This window comes from Gracilinanus agilis, chromosome 1, assembly GCF_016433145.1.
Source record: "Gracilinanus agilis isolate LMUSP501 chromosome 1, AgileGrace, whole genome shotgun sequence".
NCBI classification, from domain to species: domain Eukaryota; kingdom Metazoa; phylum Chordata; class Mammalia; order Didelphimorphia; family Didelphidae; genus Gracilinanus; species Gracilinanus agilis.
In genome coordinates this window covers 268022578-268037296 of record NC_058130.1, presented here as the reverse complement: position 1 = coordinate 268037296, position 14719 = coordinate 268022578, and the positions used below count along the sequence as shown (strand labels likewise).

Genomic DNA, 14719 nt, shown 5'->3' with positions numbered 1-14719 from the left:
AGGATAAAATAATTGCAAAGTACTTAGCAAAGCTGCATTTCATTCTACCAGTTTATACTTGTTATTGTTGTTTAGTTGTTTTCAGTTGTGCCTGACTCTTCCTGATCCCTCAAGGGATTTTCTTGGCAAAGATACTGTAATGGTTTACTATATCCTTCTCCATCTGACTTTACAGATAAGGAAATAAGAGGCAAATAAGGTTAAATGACTTACTCAAGGTCACACAAAGTATTTGAGGTCACATTTGAACTCAAGAAATCGAGTCTTCCTCACTTCAGGGCCAGAATTCTATCCACTGTGCCACCTAGCTGCTCTATGTCCCTTTTTATATATATAATTTTATAAAATAAAAATTAAAAATCCTTTTCATTAAACTTCTCCTATTATTTCTTTACACTAAGTTCTATATCTTTCCAGAGCAATATTCCAGCCACTAGTTTCATCATCCCCATGAGTTTGAACCAGCATGTTTCCATTAGAATCTTTCTTCAACTGTATAACTGTATAATAATTAAGAGAACCCTCATTTTGTGATCCCTTGCTTTCTTGGATTTAAGAAACTGAATACCAGGTGTCTTCCCTTATTTTTCCTGCATTAAACCTAGGTCATTTCCGGTTTCCTCTCTTTTTCAGTTAAGCAATTTTTATTAGATTTTCAAGACTCCAGGTAAATTAATTCTCAAGTTCTTCTTATACTGCATTCCTAACCAAGAGTTTACTATCCTTTTAACTTAAAACTTGGTCTAAATATCCCAATTCTCTGATATATCTAATTTCCCTAGCTCTTCACTACCCAATATTGCCTCTTCTTCTCGGAAAGCTTTTGTGGCCTTCAAGTGGCAACAACAATCCAAATACTACCTGATACTTTAAGATCTTCAGTTTTTTCCCCAAGCCTTCCTAAAATCTTTGCCAGTGCTTTTCTGAATCCCTTATGGCCGTATCATTTGTAACTCTGGAAATCATTAAAAGTAGCTCAAAATCACACACTGACAAACCTTGTAAGATTCCCACACATGTCAGAGTCACACCCTAGAAAGACAGCACAGCTCTTTGTTCTCAATGAACAAATTCAAATGACTGTGTCCAAAGGGCCCCCAATATCCTCCACATCTTTGAGAAATGGGGTAAAATCTTGACCTTTAAAACTAATATAAAAAACTGGGTCTCATTCTAGAGAAGTTAACTGTTCCAAATCAAAGAATCACAGAAAAAATTCACAAAGTTTTATAGGAAACCTGTTCCAATGTTACTTGAAAACCAACAGGTTACAGTTTCCATATCATAAATCAAATGATTTGCTTTAAAGTCAATCTGCATAGTCCTAAGGAATAAGAAAATGCATTCTTTATACTTACTGTCTAGTGTTTGCTGAGTTCGAACACCACCATGTCCATTCTGAATCAGAAGGAAAAGAGGACAAGGAAAAATTAGCTTTGAAACTTAAGGAACAGCATAAAAAATTATCAACAATTAATTTAGCTATCTCTTTAAAGGGAGAGAACAGAGGGCAGGGCTGCCTTTGAATGTTAATAATAATCAACATAACAGATGAACAACTGCATTATTTCAAACTAATAAAAAGCAGACTATACGGTGCTAATATAAATAATAAATTTTTAAATTCAACTAAATGGTACCCTGAAAAATTTTATGATCCAGATAAGAATTCAGGGAGCAAAATGTTAGGAAATAAAAACAGAACCTATTAACTACAAAGAACAGAAATTTAACATGTGGGCAGGCAATATATTTCAAGTTTCTATATGAGAATCCTAATGGCAAAATATACAATTGTGCTAATGACTCGAGTCATTAGCAATATAACAAACTCAAAGCTGCAATTTTACCCTTTTTATCAACTGGGATTTCTACAGATGTTTCCAGAGTTCAAAAAATACATCCGTAAGATAATGATTGTGATTACAAAGAATCACAAATTAGGGATAAAAACTGAATTAGCCTTCAAAGAAACCATAAAGTTAAAAAAAAAACCAGAAGATATTTAAGTTAGATATATTATCATAAGGAAAGAAGAATACCTTACCCCCGTCCCCACTCAAGTTTACTCAGAGTAAATGGAACTATTTCCCAGAGTAACCTAACATACTTAATCAGACTCTTACAAAGGGAAATATCATAATAGAAGGATCATATTGAATTATGATTGGCTAAGTATAGATTAACTAATGTATATTTTCTTTTCCAAAAAGTGAAAATAGGGGATGAGGAAAAGAACTACAAGAAAAAAAAACCAAAATCTTTTTAGAGCTAAATTACATCGTTTGGCAGGATGAGAAGACTCCTATTATGTAATATTTCTCATTTCTTCCCCCTCCCACATTTAAGGATGAGAATCCTTAATTCTATTTTTAATACAATCATCTAATCCTTAATTCATCTTTATGCTTTCTATATAACTTGCTTCTAAGTCTCATGTCCTCTTCATACTCTGCAACGAAAACTGTGGAGGAAGAAAAGACAATCTGTTTTCCAGAAGAAACAATGGAAGTAGGCACATAGGCTCCTATTGTTAGGTACATGCTCTGAGAAAAGTCAGTCAGTCACTAAGCATTTATTAAGCACCTACTATGTGCCAGGCAATGTGGATATTTAAAAAGAAAGAAAAAGGGGAAAAAAAAAAAAGACACAAGACAGTCACTGTTCTCAAGGGACTATATAACAGTCTAATAAAAGGTTTGTCTTACCCCTACTAGAATATTATGAGTTCCAGGAGAACAGGAACTATCTTGACTATACTATATTCCTCTTTCTGATAAGCATAGCTCAGGGTCACAAAGGAGTAAAATATATCACTCATTTAACATTACAAGACAAATCACTTAACAAACATTTCACACACACACACAAAAAAAAATCAACTTAGAAGCTGCTTCAGTGTTAACCACATATCTGTCAAAAGTATAACTGATAAACAGTGAATGACCCATTTCAGATAAGCAATCAATTAAATTTCAACGTTTCATAGATGTAGGATCCCATACTTAGTTACGTGCTCCATAAGCAACTGAAGGGGATCTAAAGTCCCCTTCCTTGACTTTGGAGAAAATTATTTAAAATGAATAGGGGAGGGAATCTCTGGATCAAAAGGACATCCAAATGTGGGAGAGGAACACTTCATTCAGGTGGTATTCTGATCCACCTCTGACTTTCTAGTTACCTTAAAGGAAAAAAAAAAATCCACCATACACACACCCAACCCATAGTGGTACAAAAAAGAATTGGTCAGAAGAGAAAATAGATAGAAGGGTTGGCAGGGCAGAGCAAAAAGAAATCCTCATCATTTTAGAGGAGAAAAAAAAAGAGCAGCTTGTTACTAGATGGCCATTCTCAGTATAGCATAGGATATTTTAGACTGTATTTCAAAGATGTAATGGCAGGTAAACACATATAACAATATTTTTAATAACCTTACCTCACTAAGATATTTTTAATATTGTTTTATTCACAATAAAATTGAACTATGAACTCTATATTACATGGCACTATTAATTTGAAAACCACTAGACATATTTAATTTAAGCCAAGGAGTATCAGGAATTACTATTTATTAGTTGTTAAGGATATAAAGATGAAACCAGATATCATCCCTACTCTCAAGCAGTTTACTATTTAAAGGATTGAGGGGGTAAGGGGTGAGGGGTTGGCAAATGTACACAAAGAAGATCCCTAGCAATGTAAAAGATGTATCTTTTATTTTTTATTAAATTCTATAAGAAGTTTGAAGAAAAATTATGAGCATGGCATATCAAATGAGGTTTAATGGAAGGTGAATGAGGCAGATTCCATTTCAAACAGGATGGATTAGTGCAAGAAAGGGTATGGAGAAAGAAGAGAAAGTCAAATTTAGCCAAAACACAAAATAAAAGAAACAGATATATAGCAATAAGTAAGAGGAAAGTAAGTTAGAGCTAGTTAATGAGGGACTTCTGAATGTCAAAATAAGAAGTCTATAATTTATTTGGTGAGCAATGAAAAGTGATTAACAGGTTTTTGAGAAAAGGGGCAGATATAATAAGAATGATGCATTGGAAAGATTAAATGGGCAGAGGTGCAAAATACTATAAAAGGGAAGAAACAAGAAGGAATACTAGCTAGGATATTATTACTACTATTATTGTACAGGTAATCAATCGTCCAAGAAGGTCTAAACTAAGGTAGCAGATGAAAAGACAAAAAATTTACAACTGACAGAATGTAGAAATTGAATTGGACTTGGAGGGTTAGGGAGAGAAAAAAAGAAAAGATAACTCTAAAATTCTAGCCTGAATGATAGGGAAAATGTTCACAGCAAATACAAAAATAGGGATACCAGAAGAGTAGCAGGTTTGGAAAAGGTAAAGAGTTCAACTTTGGACCAACAGGAGTTGCAGATATAAAACGATAGCCAGAAGAAAGCTGAAGCCACAAGATGGAGAATGGAAATAAAGAGAGTGGCCCACTGGAAGAGTTGAAAAATTGAAGCCATGATTATGAATGACATTACCAGAGGAAGAAATGCAAAGAGAGTATAGGAGAGAGAGAGCTTTGGGGGATAGCCAGAAGTAGGGATTAGGGAAGAGAATTAACTAGTAAAGGAGAAAAGGGCAGAGAGGTACTTTACTGGGATAGAGCGCCAGTCTTGGAATCAGGAATTCATCTTTATGAGTTCAAACCTGGTCTCAGAAACTTACTAGCTGGGTAAATCATCTAACTCTGTTTGCCTCAATTACTCAGGTATAAAATGAGCTGGAGAAGGAAATGGCTAATCAATCCAGTATATATATATATATATATCCAAACTCTATTTTTTTAGACTGAGGCCAAGAAAGGTAAAGTATTTTGGCCAACATCACACTTAAGTGTAGAGTAAGCAGTTTTATGAATAAGGTAGGAAAGTTGGGGTTGGAGATGGGGATGAGATGGAGGAAAAGAGGATTCACACGAGTTTGGCAGGAAAATAGTTGAGGAATTGTAAGGTGGGTCAATGATGAAGGAATATTATAAATTGTGAATAACAAACCCTGAGTCCCAGGGTGGAAGCTTAAGAGTGTCTGGGTCAGAGATGGAGGTTACAATGAAGAACATAATGAATTTAAGAACTCCAGGGAGACAGATCTTTCTTCAACTTTCAACTTTCTTCTCCCCTAGACCCTTCATCATATTCTAATTTGTACTCTAGGGATCTGAGTACAGTCCCTTCCTTCTGGTCCTAACCAGAAGGTTGGAAATTCCTTTTTCTCTCTCACCTTGGTACCTTCCATATGCCTGCAAGGTAGCTTCCTCAGAATTTAAGAACTTCTATATATTTATCACTCCAGTCTCTTTGCTGAGAAAGCCCAAAATGGGATCACAGAGAGTCGATAAAACTGAAAGCAGCTAAGCTAAAGATGTCAGTAGAATAACTGTGAGAGAATAGTTAGAAAAACCAAATGGTGAGGAAGTTTTGAAAATGATAGGTTGAAGAGAGCCCAATGTTGCAGAAATGTCAAAGAGCAAAAGAACAGAAAAATGTCACTTGACTTGGTAATTAGGTGGTCTTTGACTTTGGAGAAATCAGGATGGTAAAGTAAGAAATACAAAATGCAAAGGAGTGAATAGGCAATGAAAAAGTAGCACCATACCATGTATATAAATAACCATAGCTATTATGTTAGAAATAATATAAGCAGAGTCAAAGAACTATTTTTTTTCATTATGGGTAGACCTGAATATATTTCTGGCTAAGGGAAAATGTGAGAACATTAGTAGTTGCATGAATAAAAAAGAGATAATTGATGAAAGATGATTGGTGAGAATGACACCAAGAGAACGGGTAAAAAGGACAAGTCAAGGAAGAATACTGGAATAGAGGAACTGAGGGGATTCATATCGAATGGGTGTATATATATATATATATATATATCCATCCTTATGTCATAAGGTCTCCCCAAAAATAGCTCAAGTGCAATCTAAGAACAACTAAAGAAACAGGATGAATAGTAGCAATAACCTCAAAGGTAAATACATGGAAAAGAATCTACAAAGCATCTTGGAGAAGCATGACATGGAAAATAGTTAGAGGCCTGAATTCATACATAAAATTATAAAAACATCTACTGTGTGCAAGACATAGATACAAAGATAAAAATGAAAACCTCTCCAATGCCAAAGGAACAACATGTAAACAAATAAATTTAGAATGGTAGGCTGTATAGACCTATGTTTTAGGAACATTAGCCGGACAGTTATAGAAGATGGATTAGAGAGACTATGGGAAGGGAGTAAAAGCACAGAGTCCAATTGGGAGAAGTTTGAGTGAAAGGTGATGGAGGCTTGAATAAGGGTGATAGCTGAGTAAATGGAAAGGAGGAGACAGATCTAAGTCATGTTATGGAAGTCAAAATGGGCAGGGCATGTTTTAAGACATGTTACCTGGAAAAGATAAGAGGGGAAGGTGGATGACTCTGAAGTGGCAAACCTTGGTAACTGGAAGTAGGTAGGAACCTTCAGCAGAAATAAGTTAAGCTTGTAGAATGGGCATATTTAAGGGGAGAAGAATAATTCATTTTAGACTGAATTTGAGATGACTAAGGAATAAGAGATGTTCGCGATACTTACTGTGACAGCGATAGAAGTTGTTTCAGATGGAGCCATGGAGCTTTGGTATGCTATCCTGCTATGCACAGAATTCTGGTCGTAGGAGGAAGATGTTGTTACGGGACTAGTGCTCTGAGATGAGTTGGTCAAACTGGAAGAGGTGATGACGGAGGTTGTATAGGTCGACTCCTGTACTGTATTGGATATTGGCAAAGAGGTATTCAAAGGATCACTGGAAAAAGTAAAAGTTATTTATCATCTCAGTAAATAAATGTCATTTCAGATTTCTTCATGAAATACCACCACCATATTACTTTAACTGACTAGCCACATCTAAAATCAATTAAATATTGTGCTTAGTTACAATTTTACATTTAAATAGGCATCATCAATGTCCCCTCTCCAAAGCTAATTTACCTAAAATAACTTTCAGTTCCAGAGGGTAGGGAAGAGTAACAAGACTTTAAACTGATTAATAAATTATCATAACAATGATCTCTTAATGGGGGAGAATCTTAAAGTTTTTAACTCTTCCTTTTCTTTGCAAAGCCTTGAGCAAATTTCTTAACAATCCTATTCTAGTTTACCAGTTAGAAAGAAGGAATAAGTTAACTTTGATCTCCTTCACCTAGAGGATATAAAGTAGGCATTGATTCTAAAACTACTTAAGCCCTTAACAAAAGTAATTTTTTAAGAGTCCATTAAAAAAGAAGCCTCACAAATCATATTAAGGTAGCAAGTTCCCCTATTACTGCCAAGTGATCAAGTCAAAACTGTATGTTCATCTGTCAGGGATAACATGGAAGGCATTTTTTTATGACAGTGTTGGTGAACTTTTTAAGAGATCACATGCCCAAACTACACCTTCAAACTGACTAGGAGCCCACCAGCATGACCCCAGAGAGCAGAGGGAGGAAGTGCTGACAGAAAAAAGGGGTAGAGGGGAGGAAGAAGATGCAAAAAATGTCCTCAGGCAGGATAGTGAGGGGGAACAGAGCAGCACTTTTGGCCTGCTGAGGTCATGTGTTCCACATCTTCGACAACATGGCTTTATGAGATGGACAACTTAAGGTGTTTTACTTTCAAGAGGAAAGAGATGGACTCTCAAAATTTTGATATAATATTGAAGTCTTCAAGAAGGCATAAAAATAAAACTCTGAAGAGAGGACAGAAAAATTCTAAGGCCTACCTAGCACAAAACTATGGGAGAAGAGGGAAAATGAAATGGTCAATTAAGTAGCAGTTTTCTAAAACTAGAATACATGGCTTGTTAAACTGATGGTACAATAAGATCTGCTCTGTCTTTGGTTCACTAACACACTGGTCCTATCAGTCTCATGTCATAATCAAGTCTTCTGTTAACATCATGATAAAAAGCTGAAGTGTGAAAAGGAAGAGGTTCTTTTGTTCCCTCCCAGTGGCTTACTTCCTCATTCAGTTTGCTTTTCTAGGTACTAATCATCATTTCACAAGTCATCCACATTTGGGCTGCCTCATATGTTTTCTTTGTTTCTCCCAATTCCTCCACTTGCTCTTTTTTGGAATTGTAGAGTGTAAAATTATAGAAGAGTGGACAGAGAGAGAATATCAAAATCAGAAGACAAAGGTTGGAACCCCATCTCTCAGACATTTGGGTTGAACAAGCCCAGGCAGCTCATTTAACCTCTCAATAACAAGTTGCAGAGAAGATGGTGAAATGCACTGATGGAAGAAGTTAACACACAAGGAGTTCCTTATACCAATGAAATCAAAGGATTTGTAATGGGGAAATTTTCCCTTTAACTTCCATTCCCTTCAAATGTAATCCCTTTTTGATAAAGTCCTTTTCTTTCCTCTAAAACTACCAGAGTTGCTCTACTTTTAATTTAGAAAGCAAAAGCTTCATAAATGGTTTAAATGTTTAGTTCTGATTTTAGCATAGTTAATAATCATCTAGGAAATTTCTCCAAGAAAATCTCATAGGGAAGGGATCTAAATACACAAGGGGTATGAGGTAATAATGAAAATATCTCTTTTTCTTTTCATTTTGTTAAGATTTCTACAGCAAATGTCTCTCAAAGACAGAGCAAAAATAAACACACACCAACATATGTCCCCTTGTCTACTACTGCCTTGCTACATGAAGTTATTTCTCTTCTCCTCAAGGGGAAAAAAGTCATCATCTCATCTCTGATGAGCTGTTGAAAAGCTAGATGATAGATAGATAGATAGATTTTTTTGAGGGCCCTAAATTGCCACCATGCTAATGTAGAATTCCTTCTGAACAAGGCATTGGTTTCTACCTTCTACATGACTGTTAGCACAAAACACATATTTCTCCATCTTCTCTTGAAATAGGATGCATGAATGCAATAAACAGAGATAGGGCAAAAATGTACATGTTTCCATTCCAAAGCAAGTATATCTTGGGGAAAAAAAAACAAAAACAAACCAACACTTCTTCTTCACTTTGACTTGAACTTATATATTTAATCAGAGGAATTTTTTAGTTAAAAAAAGGTACTAAAATCAATGCCTAAAAAAGGGTTGGTCCCAGAAATCTGGGGTAGGTAGGAGACGTTGCTGAGCACAATGAAACTTTAATTTTGTTCTTCCCTCCCAAGAATGTTTTATTTCACACAAGAGCCAAATAAGCCTGTTACTCTCAAAAAGTCCCACTTTCAAGAGGCAACACCATAAACTTTAAATTCACAAAACTTTCTACTTTCAATTCTGACTCAATTGTGTTTGTACCTTATAAAACACTACCTAAAGTATGAAAAAAGATAAATTGTGTACCTTACAGGTTTTGGATACAAGCTGATTTGGGCCTGATTACTAGTTTCACTGCTCAAGACTGATCCAAATTCAGGGAGAGAAGGTTCCGATCCAAATTCCAGAGCTCCAAACTGAACATTTAACCCTGTAACATCTGCTGATCCTGGCATTTCCACTGCAGATGCAGGGATCTGTAAGAGGAAAAATATGTTTTAGACATTCAGGACTTAGCATATTCTTTAGTGTCAAGAACTTTCCAGCATAGCAAACATCCTTAAATGTCACTGGATGCTGATGGGGAAATCTGTAGTACATTTAGAAATGGAGGATGGGATGAGTGAAGAAAAATGTGCAGTATAGGGAATGTCACAGACACCATTACCAAAAAGTTGGCAACCCTTCATTTAAATGCACATAATTTTATACCAAAGTTCTCATAAAGGAACTTTTTTCTATGGATAATATAAATGCAGCTCAACCTCTAAGAAAGGGGAATAAATAAAATAGTAACTTATATAAAAAGTCTCTAGTATTTAGTAACTTCAACCTCCTACTTTTATCCTCCTTCAATATTATTAGTCCAGTTAATCAAGAAACAAATACATTTTTACATGGTACATTAAGATATGTGTGCAGAATACAAGTTTCAAGAACTTATAAAGGAGAAAGATTCAATTTTCAAATTTTCCATTGTAAAGTTTGTTTTTGGTAAACATAACCATTGGTTAGGCTACTCACCTTGGAAGATGGTGGTACTCTCCGTTTTGGGGGTTTGATCTGTTTTGGCTGAGTTTGCGGAGCTGACACTGCTTGGTTTTCTGCAGACATGCTAGGGAGCTGCAGCATTTTGTTCACAGCTGGGGCATTGTCTCTGGAGTTTTCTCGGAGTTTTATCTGGGAGGAGAAATTCTCCATTCCAGGAGGAGGAACAGGGATGGGCTGGGTCTGTTGTTGTTGTCGCTGGCTCAACTGGCTTAAAACTGGGGATGGCTCAGGCTGAGATTTGAAGTCTATCAAATATCCAGAAAGAAAAAGTCTAGCATATCATAAGCATTCAGGTACTGAGAAGCTTCTCATTTGTACTATTCTTTCTGCCACTATCATGTATAATTGAGGTATAGAAAACAATTATACCATCCACCTTCAAATTTAGTCAGTCCAATAATTTATGTTTTTATATTTGGCAACCTAATTTTTACATGAATGGTATGACTATAACATGCACTTCAAGAACAAAGTTTTTTCTATATATGGCAGGGATACAGTTGAAGTCAAAAATACTTGATCATTTCAAAAAAAAAAAACAAGTGTAGACTTGTGTTAAGAGAGATATCTCAAACTATAAGTATATAAATGAAAATATTAAATAGCAACAAAATTCAGTTTAAATTCAATGAGTGGCAATGGTATCACCAACTTGGTTTTGGGGGGAAAAAAATCACATTCTTTTGTGAAATTAGCTAAGACTACTTTGATGCTTTTATGGAACTCACTATGATTCTCTCTTGTTTGAAATTATAATTCAGATAATTTCTAACATTAAATAAAACTTTTAACAAATAATACAGTTTAAATGCTACCTAGTTACAGAAGGAATATAATTTTAATTTTTAAAAAAGCATGAGAACATCCAGAAGCCAGGGGAAGAATTAATTTATTTTTCTAATTCTAAAGAAAAATCCTAAGAAAAAAACCAAATCACTTGCAGGAGTTAAATTTAAAAGCAAGGCAAAAAGAAAAGAGGTTCAAGAAGAGCTCTTCAGGTTGTGCTATAGTATTTCTCACATCTTTATACCGAAAAAACCCAAAACATCAAAATAAGCTGTCTGAACGACATCTTCAAAAGGAGCACAGACCAGGGTGTAGAATACTCTGCCAATATCAAGTATTTTTAAAAGTCTTGATAACAATTGTATTCTTTTTAATTCAGCATAAATTTCTGTAGTTGCATTTGCCATATTATTTCCTTAGCATTTACATAATTCACCGTGACGAGTATCATGCTTCTCCCAAAAGAAAGTATGACAGAGGTTGACCTAATTATCTGTAATAGAAAATTCATGCACTTACCAAACTGATTCATTATAGAGGATTGGGGAACTGGGGGTTTAAGATCCCACGTAGAAGTGGTGGTAGGAGGACTAGTGCTGTTTTGTTGTGAACTTTGCGTGCTGAACTGGCCCAGACTTGGAGATTTCAATTGGTCCAAGATCTGGGAACCAGTGGGGTTTGTCATCTTTGAGGAACCAAGCTCTCCAAACCCAGAACCAAGAACTGAAGACTGTATAAATGGGGGGAAAATAAGAATTTTCCTTAAGAGGAAGAATTTTTATAGGAGATTTGAGATATACAATGTTTTCATCAATATTTTAACATCTAAAATTAAACTCATCACTATTTTTGAAACCAACTAGGAGAAAAATAAATGAATGAATGGATGAATAAAGCATTCTGATATGAAGGGAGAACTAACCACAAACTCTCCTTACCTGACAAATTCTAACGGGGAGTGTGGCAGGTGGTTTTGTTATATTTAGATCTTTTTTTTAAAAGCATACACAACGGCAGGGGCAGCTGGGTAGCTCAGTGGATTGAGAGCCAAGCCTAGAGACGGGAGGTCCTAGGTTCAAATCCGGCCTCAGACACTTCCCAGCTGTGTGACCCTGGGCAAGTCACTTGACCCCCATTGCCCACCCTTACCAATCTTCCACCTATGAGTCAATACACAGAAGTTAAGGGTTTAAAATAAAATAAAAAAAAAAAAAAAAAAAAAAAAAAGCATACACAACGGGGGCAGCTAGGTAGCTCAGTGGATTGAGAGCCAGGCCTAGAGACGGGAAGTCCTAGGTTCAAATCCAGCCTCAGACACTTCCCAGCTGTGTGACCCTGGGCAAGTCACTTGACTCCCATTGCCTATCCTTGCCAATCTTCCACCTATAAGTCAATACACAGAAGTTAAGGGTTTAAAATAAAAAAATAAAATAAAATAAAAAAATTTTAAAAAAGCATACACAACTTTCATCTTAGAATCAATATTGTGTATTGGTTCCAAAGCAAAAGAGCAATAAAGGCTAGGCAATTGGGGTAAAGTTACTTGCCCAAGGTCATACAGCTAGGAAGCATCTGTGGCCAGATTTGAACCCAAGTCTTCCTGTCTCTAGGCCAGGCTCTATCCACTAAGCCATCCTGCTGCCCCTTATTATATATTCAACAAGTTAATCCAAAAGGAATGGTGAAAGAATAACTACAAAATTCAATAGCCAAATGTAAAAGTTTGAAAAATTTGGTGAGCAAGTACTATCAAGATAATATCTGAGATATTATTTATGAGTGAAAAAACATATCACCACCATGTGAAAAATTCATCCATGTCAGCTACCTTAATAAAACACCACACACTACTAGTACTAGACTAATTATTTTCAAAAGAGGGGCCAAGAATCAAATAACAGCAAGCTAAATCCAAGTAAACCTCAAGACTCAATGACTTGAGTCATATTACAAGGTGTATGATATTCTGAACCAAACACTGCCAAATACAGACCACACACACACACACACACACACACACACACACACACACACACACACACACACAACTACACCTCAAGGACAACCAAAAACTTTATAATTTATATGCTTTTTAAAACATGGTTCTTATCTACCCAAAACAATTGCAATTACTTTCTATTTTACCTGACTATCCTGTGAAACCTATTAATCACTGAATACTATTTTAAAAATTTTGCTCGATGCTTATTATGCATGACCCAAATTATAAAGGCAGGCCTAGTAGCAACCTAAACATCAAAAAAAGCCTTTTCTTCAAGTTCCTGAGTTTAATCTAATCTGGTCATTGTTACTGTTCAGTCATTTTAGTTCTGTCCAAAACTTTACAACCCCATTCCAATTTGGGGGTTTGTTTGTTTTTTTAAATAACCCTTACCTTCCATCTTGGAGTCATTACTGTGTATTGGTTCCAAGGCAGAAGAGTGGTAAGGGTAGGCAATGGGGGTCAAGTGACTTGTCCAGGGTCACACAGCTGGAAAGTGTCTGAGGCCAGATTTGAAGCTAGGACCTCCCATCTCTAAGCCTGGCTCTCAATCCACTGAGCTACCCAGCTGTCGCCTTGGGGTTTTCTTGACAAAGATACTAGAAAGGTTTGCCATTTTCCTTTCCAATTCATTCTACAGATGAAGAAACTGAGGAAAACAGGATGAAGTGACTTGCCCAGCATCACACACCTAGTAAGTGTATGAAGCTGGATTTGTAGTAAGGACTTCCTGACTCTAGGCCCAGTGTTCTTCTAGTAACAGGACCACCTAGCTTTCCTGATATAGTCTGGACAGTGACTAAATGCAGAACAGGGGACAAAACTAAGGTAGAAGAGAAGAGAGAAGAAACTATCCGAGTAATTCCAGCCATTGGGGTTTTTCTTATCAAGATCATTCCCAGGCACAATTGGCTTAGGTTTCCTATCAAATATTAAGACAAAAATGAGGTAGTGACAAATGCCAAATAAGAAACCTTCCAATTTATACAGTAGTCTGAAAAAACAGACAATTTAAATTATTAAAACACAGTAAGCCATGGAAATAACAAATGTGACACTGGCTTTAGGGAACTACCAAAAACAGTAGTCCTCATTAAAATGTTATTCTCATGAACAAAAAACTTAAGTCAATATGTACCATTTCCCTAATGTTCCCCTAAATGATCTAAACCCCAAATTTCTTTCTTCCTAAACCTATATTGATGTTGCCTGCTCTTTACTTTTCTAAATATGCCTTAGATTGCCTGAATAGCATGCTTCACTTGGAACAAGGAAGCTCTGGACTGCAATGTCTTGATGTAAAAAATGGTTAACGCATTCCTCAAAAGGTCTCCATGAAGATCAAAAAAGGGAAAATACACATACATGCAGTACTTTGCCAACTAAAAACTCATCTTTTTTATACTGTTTAAACTCAATTCTCTATTGATCTGAGAAAATGGTCCTACATGGCAGCAATTCTAGATAAACTTACTCTGTATCTATCACCAATAATGTAAAAGTATCACGTTATTATCTATTATTGTTTTCAAATTATTTCACATCTAAGTTTCACCTCCCCAACTTGGTTCCTATGTGTAAATGTTTGATAGACTTGCATTATTTTAAGGCCATTGGAACAATGCTAGTCCTATAGTTCTACTTTTCAATTAATGAGACCACTGAGGTGATTATGGGATTTAAGATAAAGCAACAGATCTAAAGTTGAATAAACAGAGAAACTACCGAACTTCTTATCCATCTACTATGTCTTATTTCCAGAACTTTTTTTAAAATTTAGTATTGAAATTATATACCTTTTCGTTGAAATCAGGAAAAAAGTGAAATAAT

The 14719-nt window shown here is 35.7% G+C and overlaps 1 protein-coding gene across 2 annotated transcripts in view; it reads right to left on the bottom strand.

Annotated features, from left to right (window-relative positions):
* UBAP2 (ubiquitin associated protein 2) overlaps nt 1-14719 on the bottom strand; it is a 142559-nt gene that overhangs the window by 25691 nt on the left and 102149 nt on the right. For both annotated transcript variants that reach the window (XM_044661443.1, XM_044661450.1), the window contains exons 13-17: nt 11407-11617; nt 10075-10346; nt 9358-9527; nt 6601-6811; nt 1359-1398 (exon numbers count right to left, since the gene is read on the bottom strand). In XM_044661443.1, the coding sequence (XP_044517378.1) occupies nt 1359-1398; nt 6601-6811; nt 9358-9527; nt 10075-10346; nt 11407-11617 (904 nt within the window). The remainder of the gene's footprint in view (nt 1-1358; nt 1399-6600; nt 6812-9357; nt 9528-10074; nt 10347-11406; nt 11618-14719) is intronic.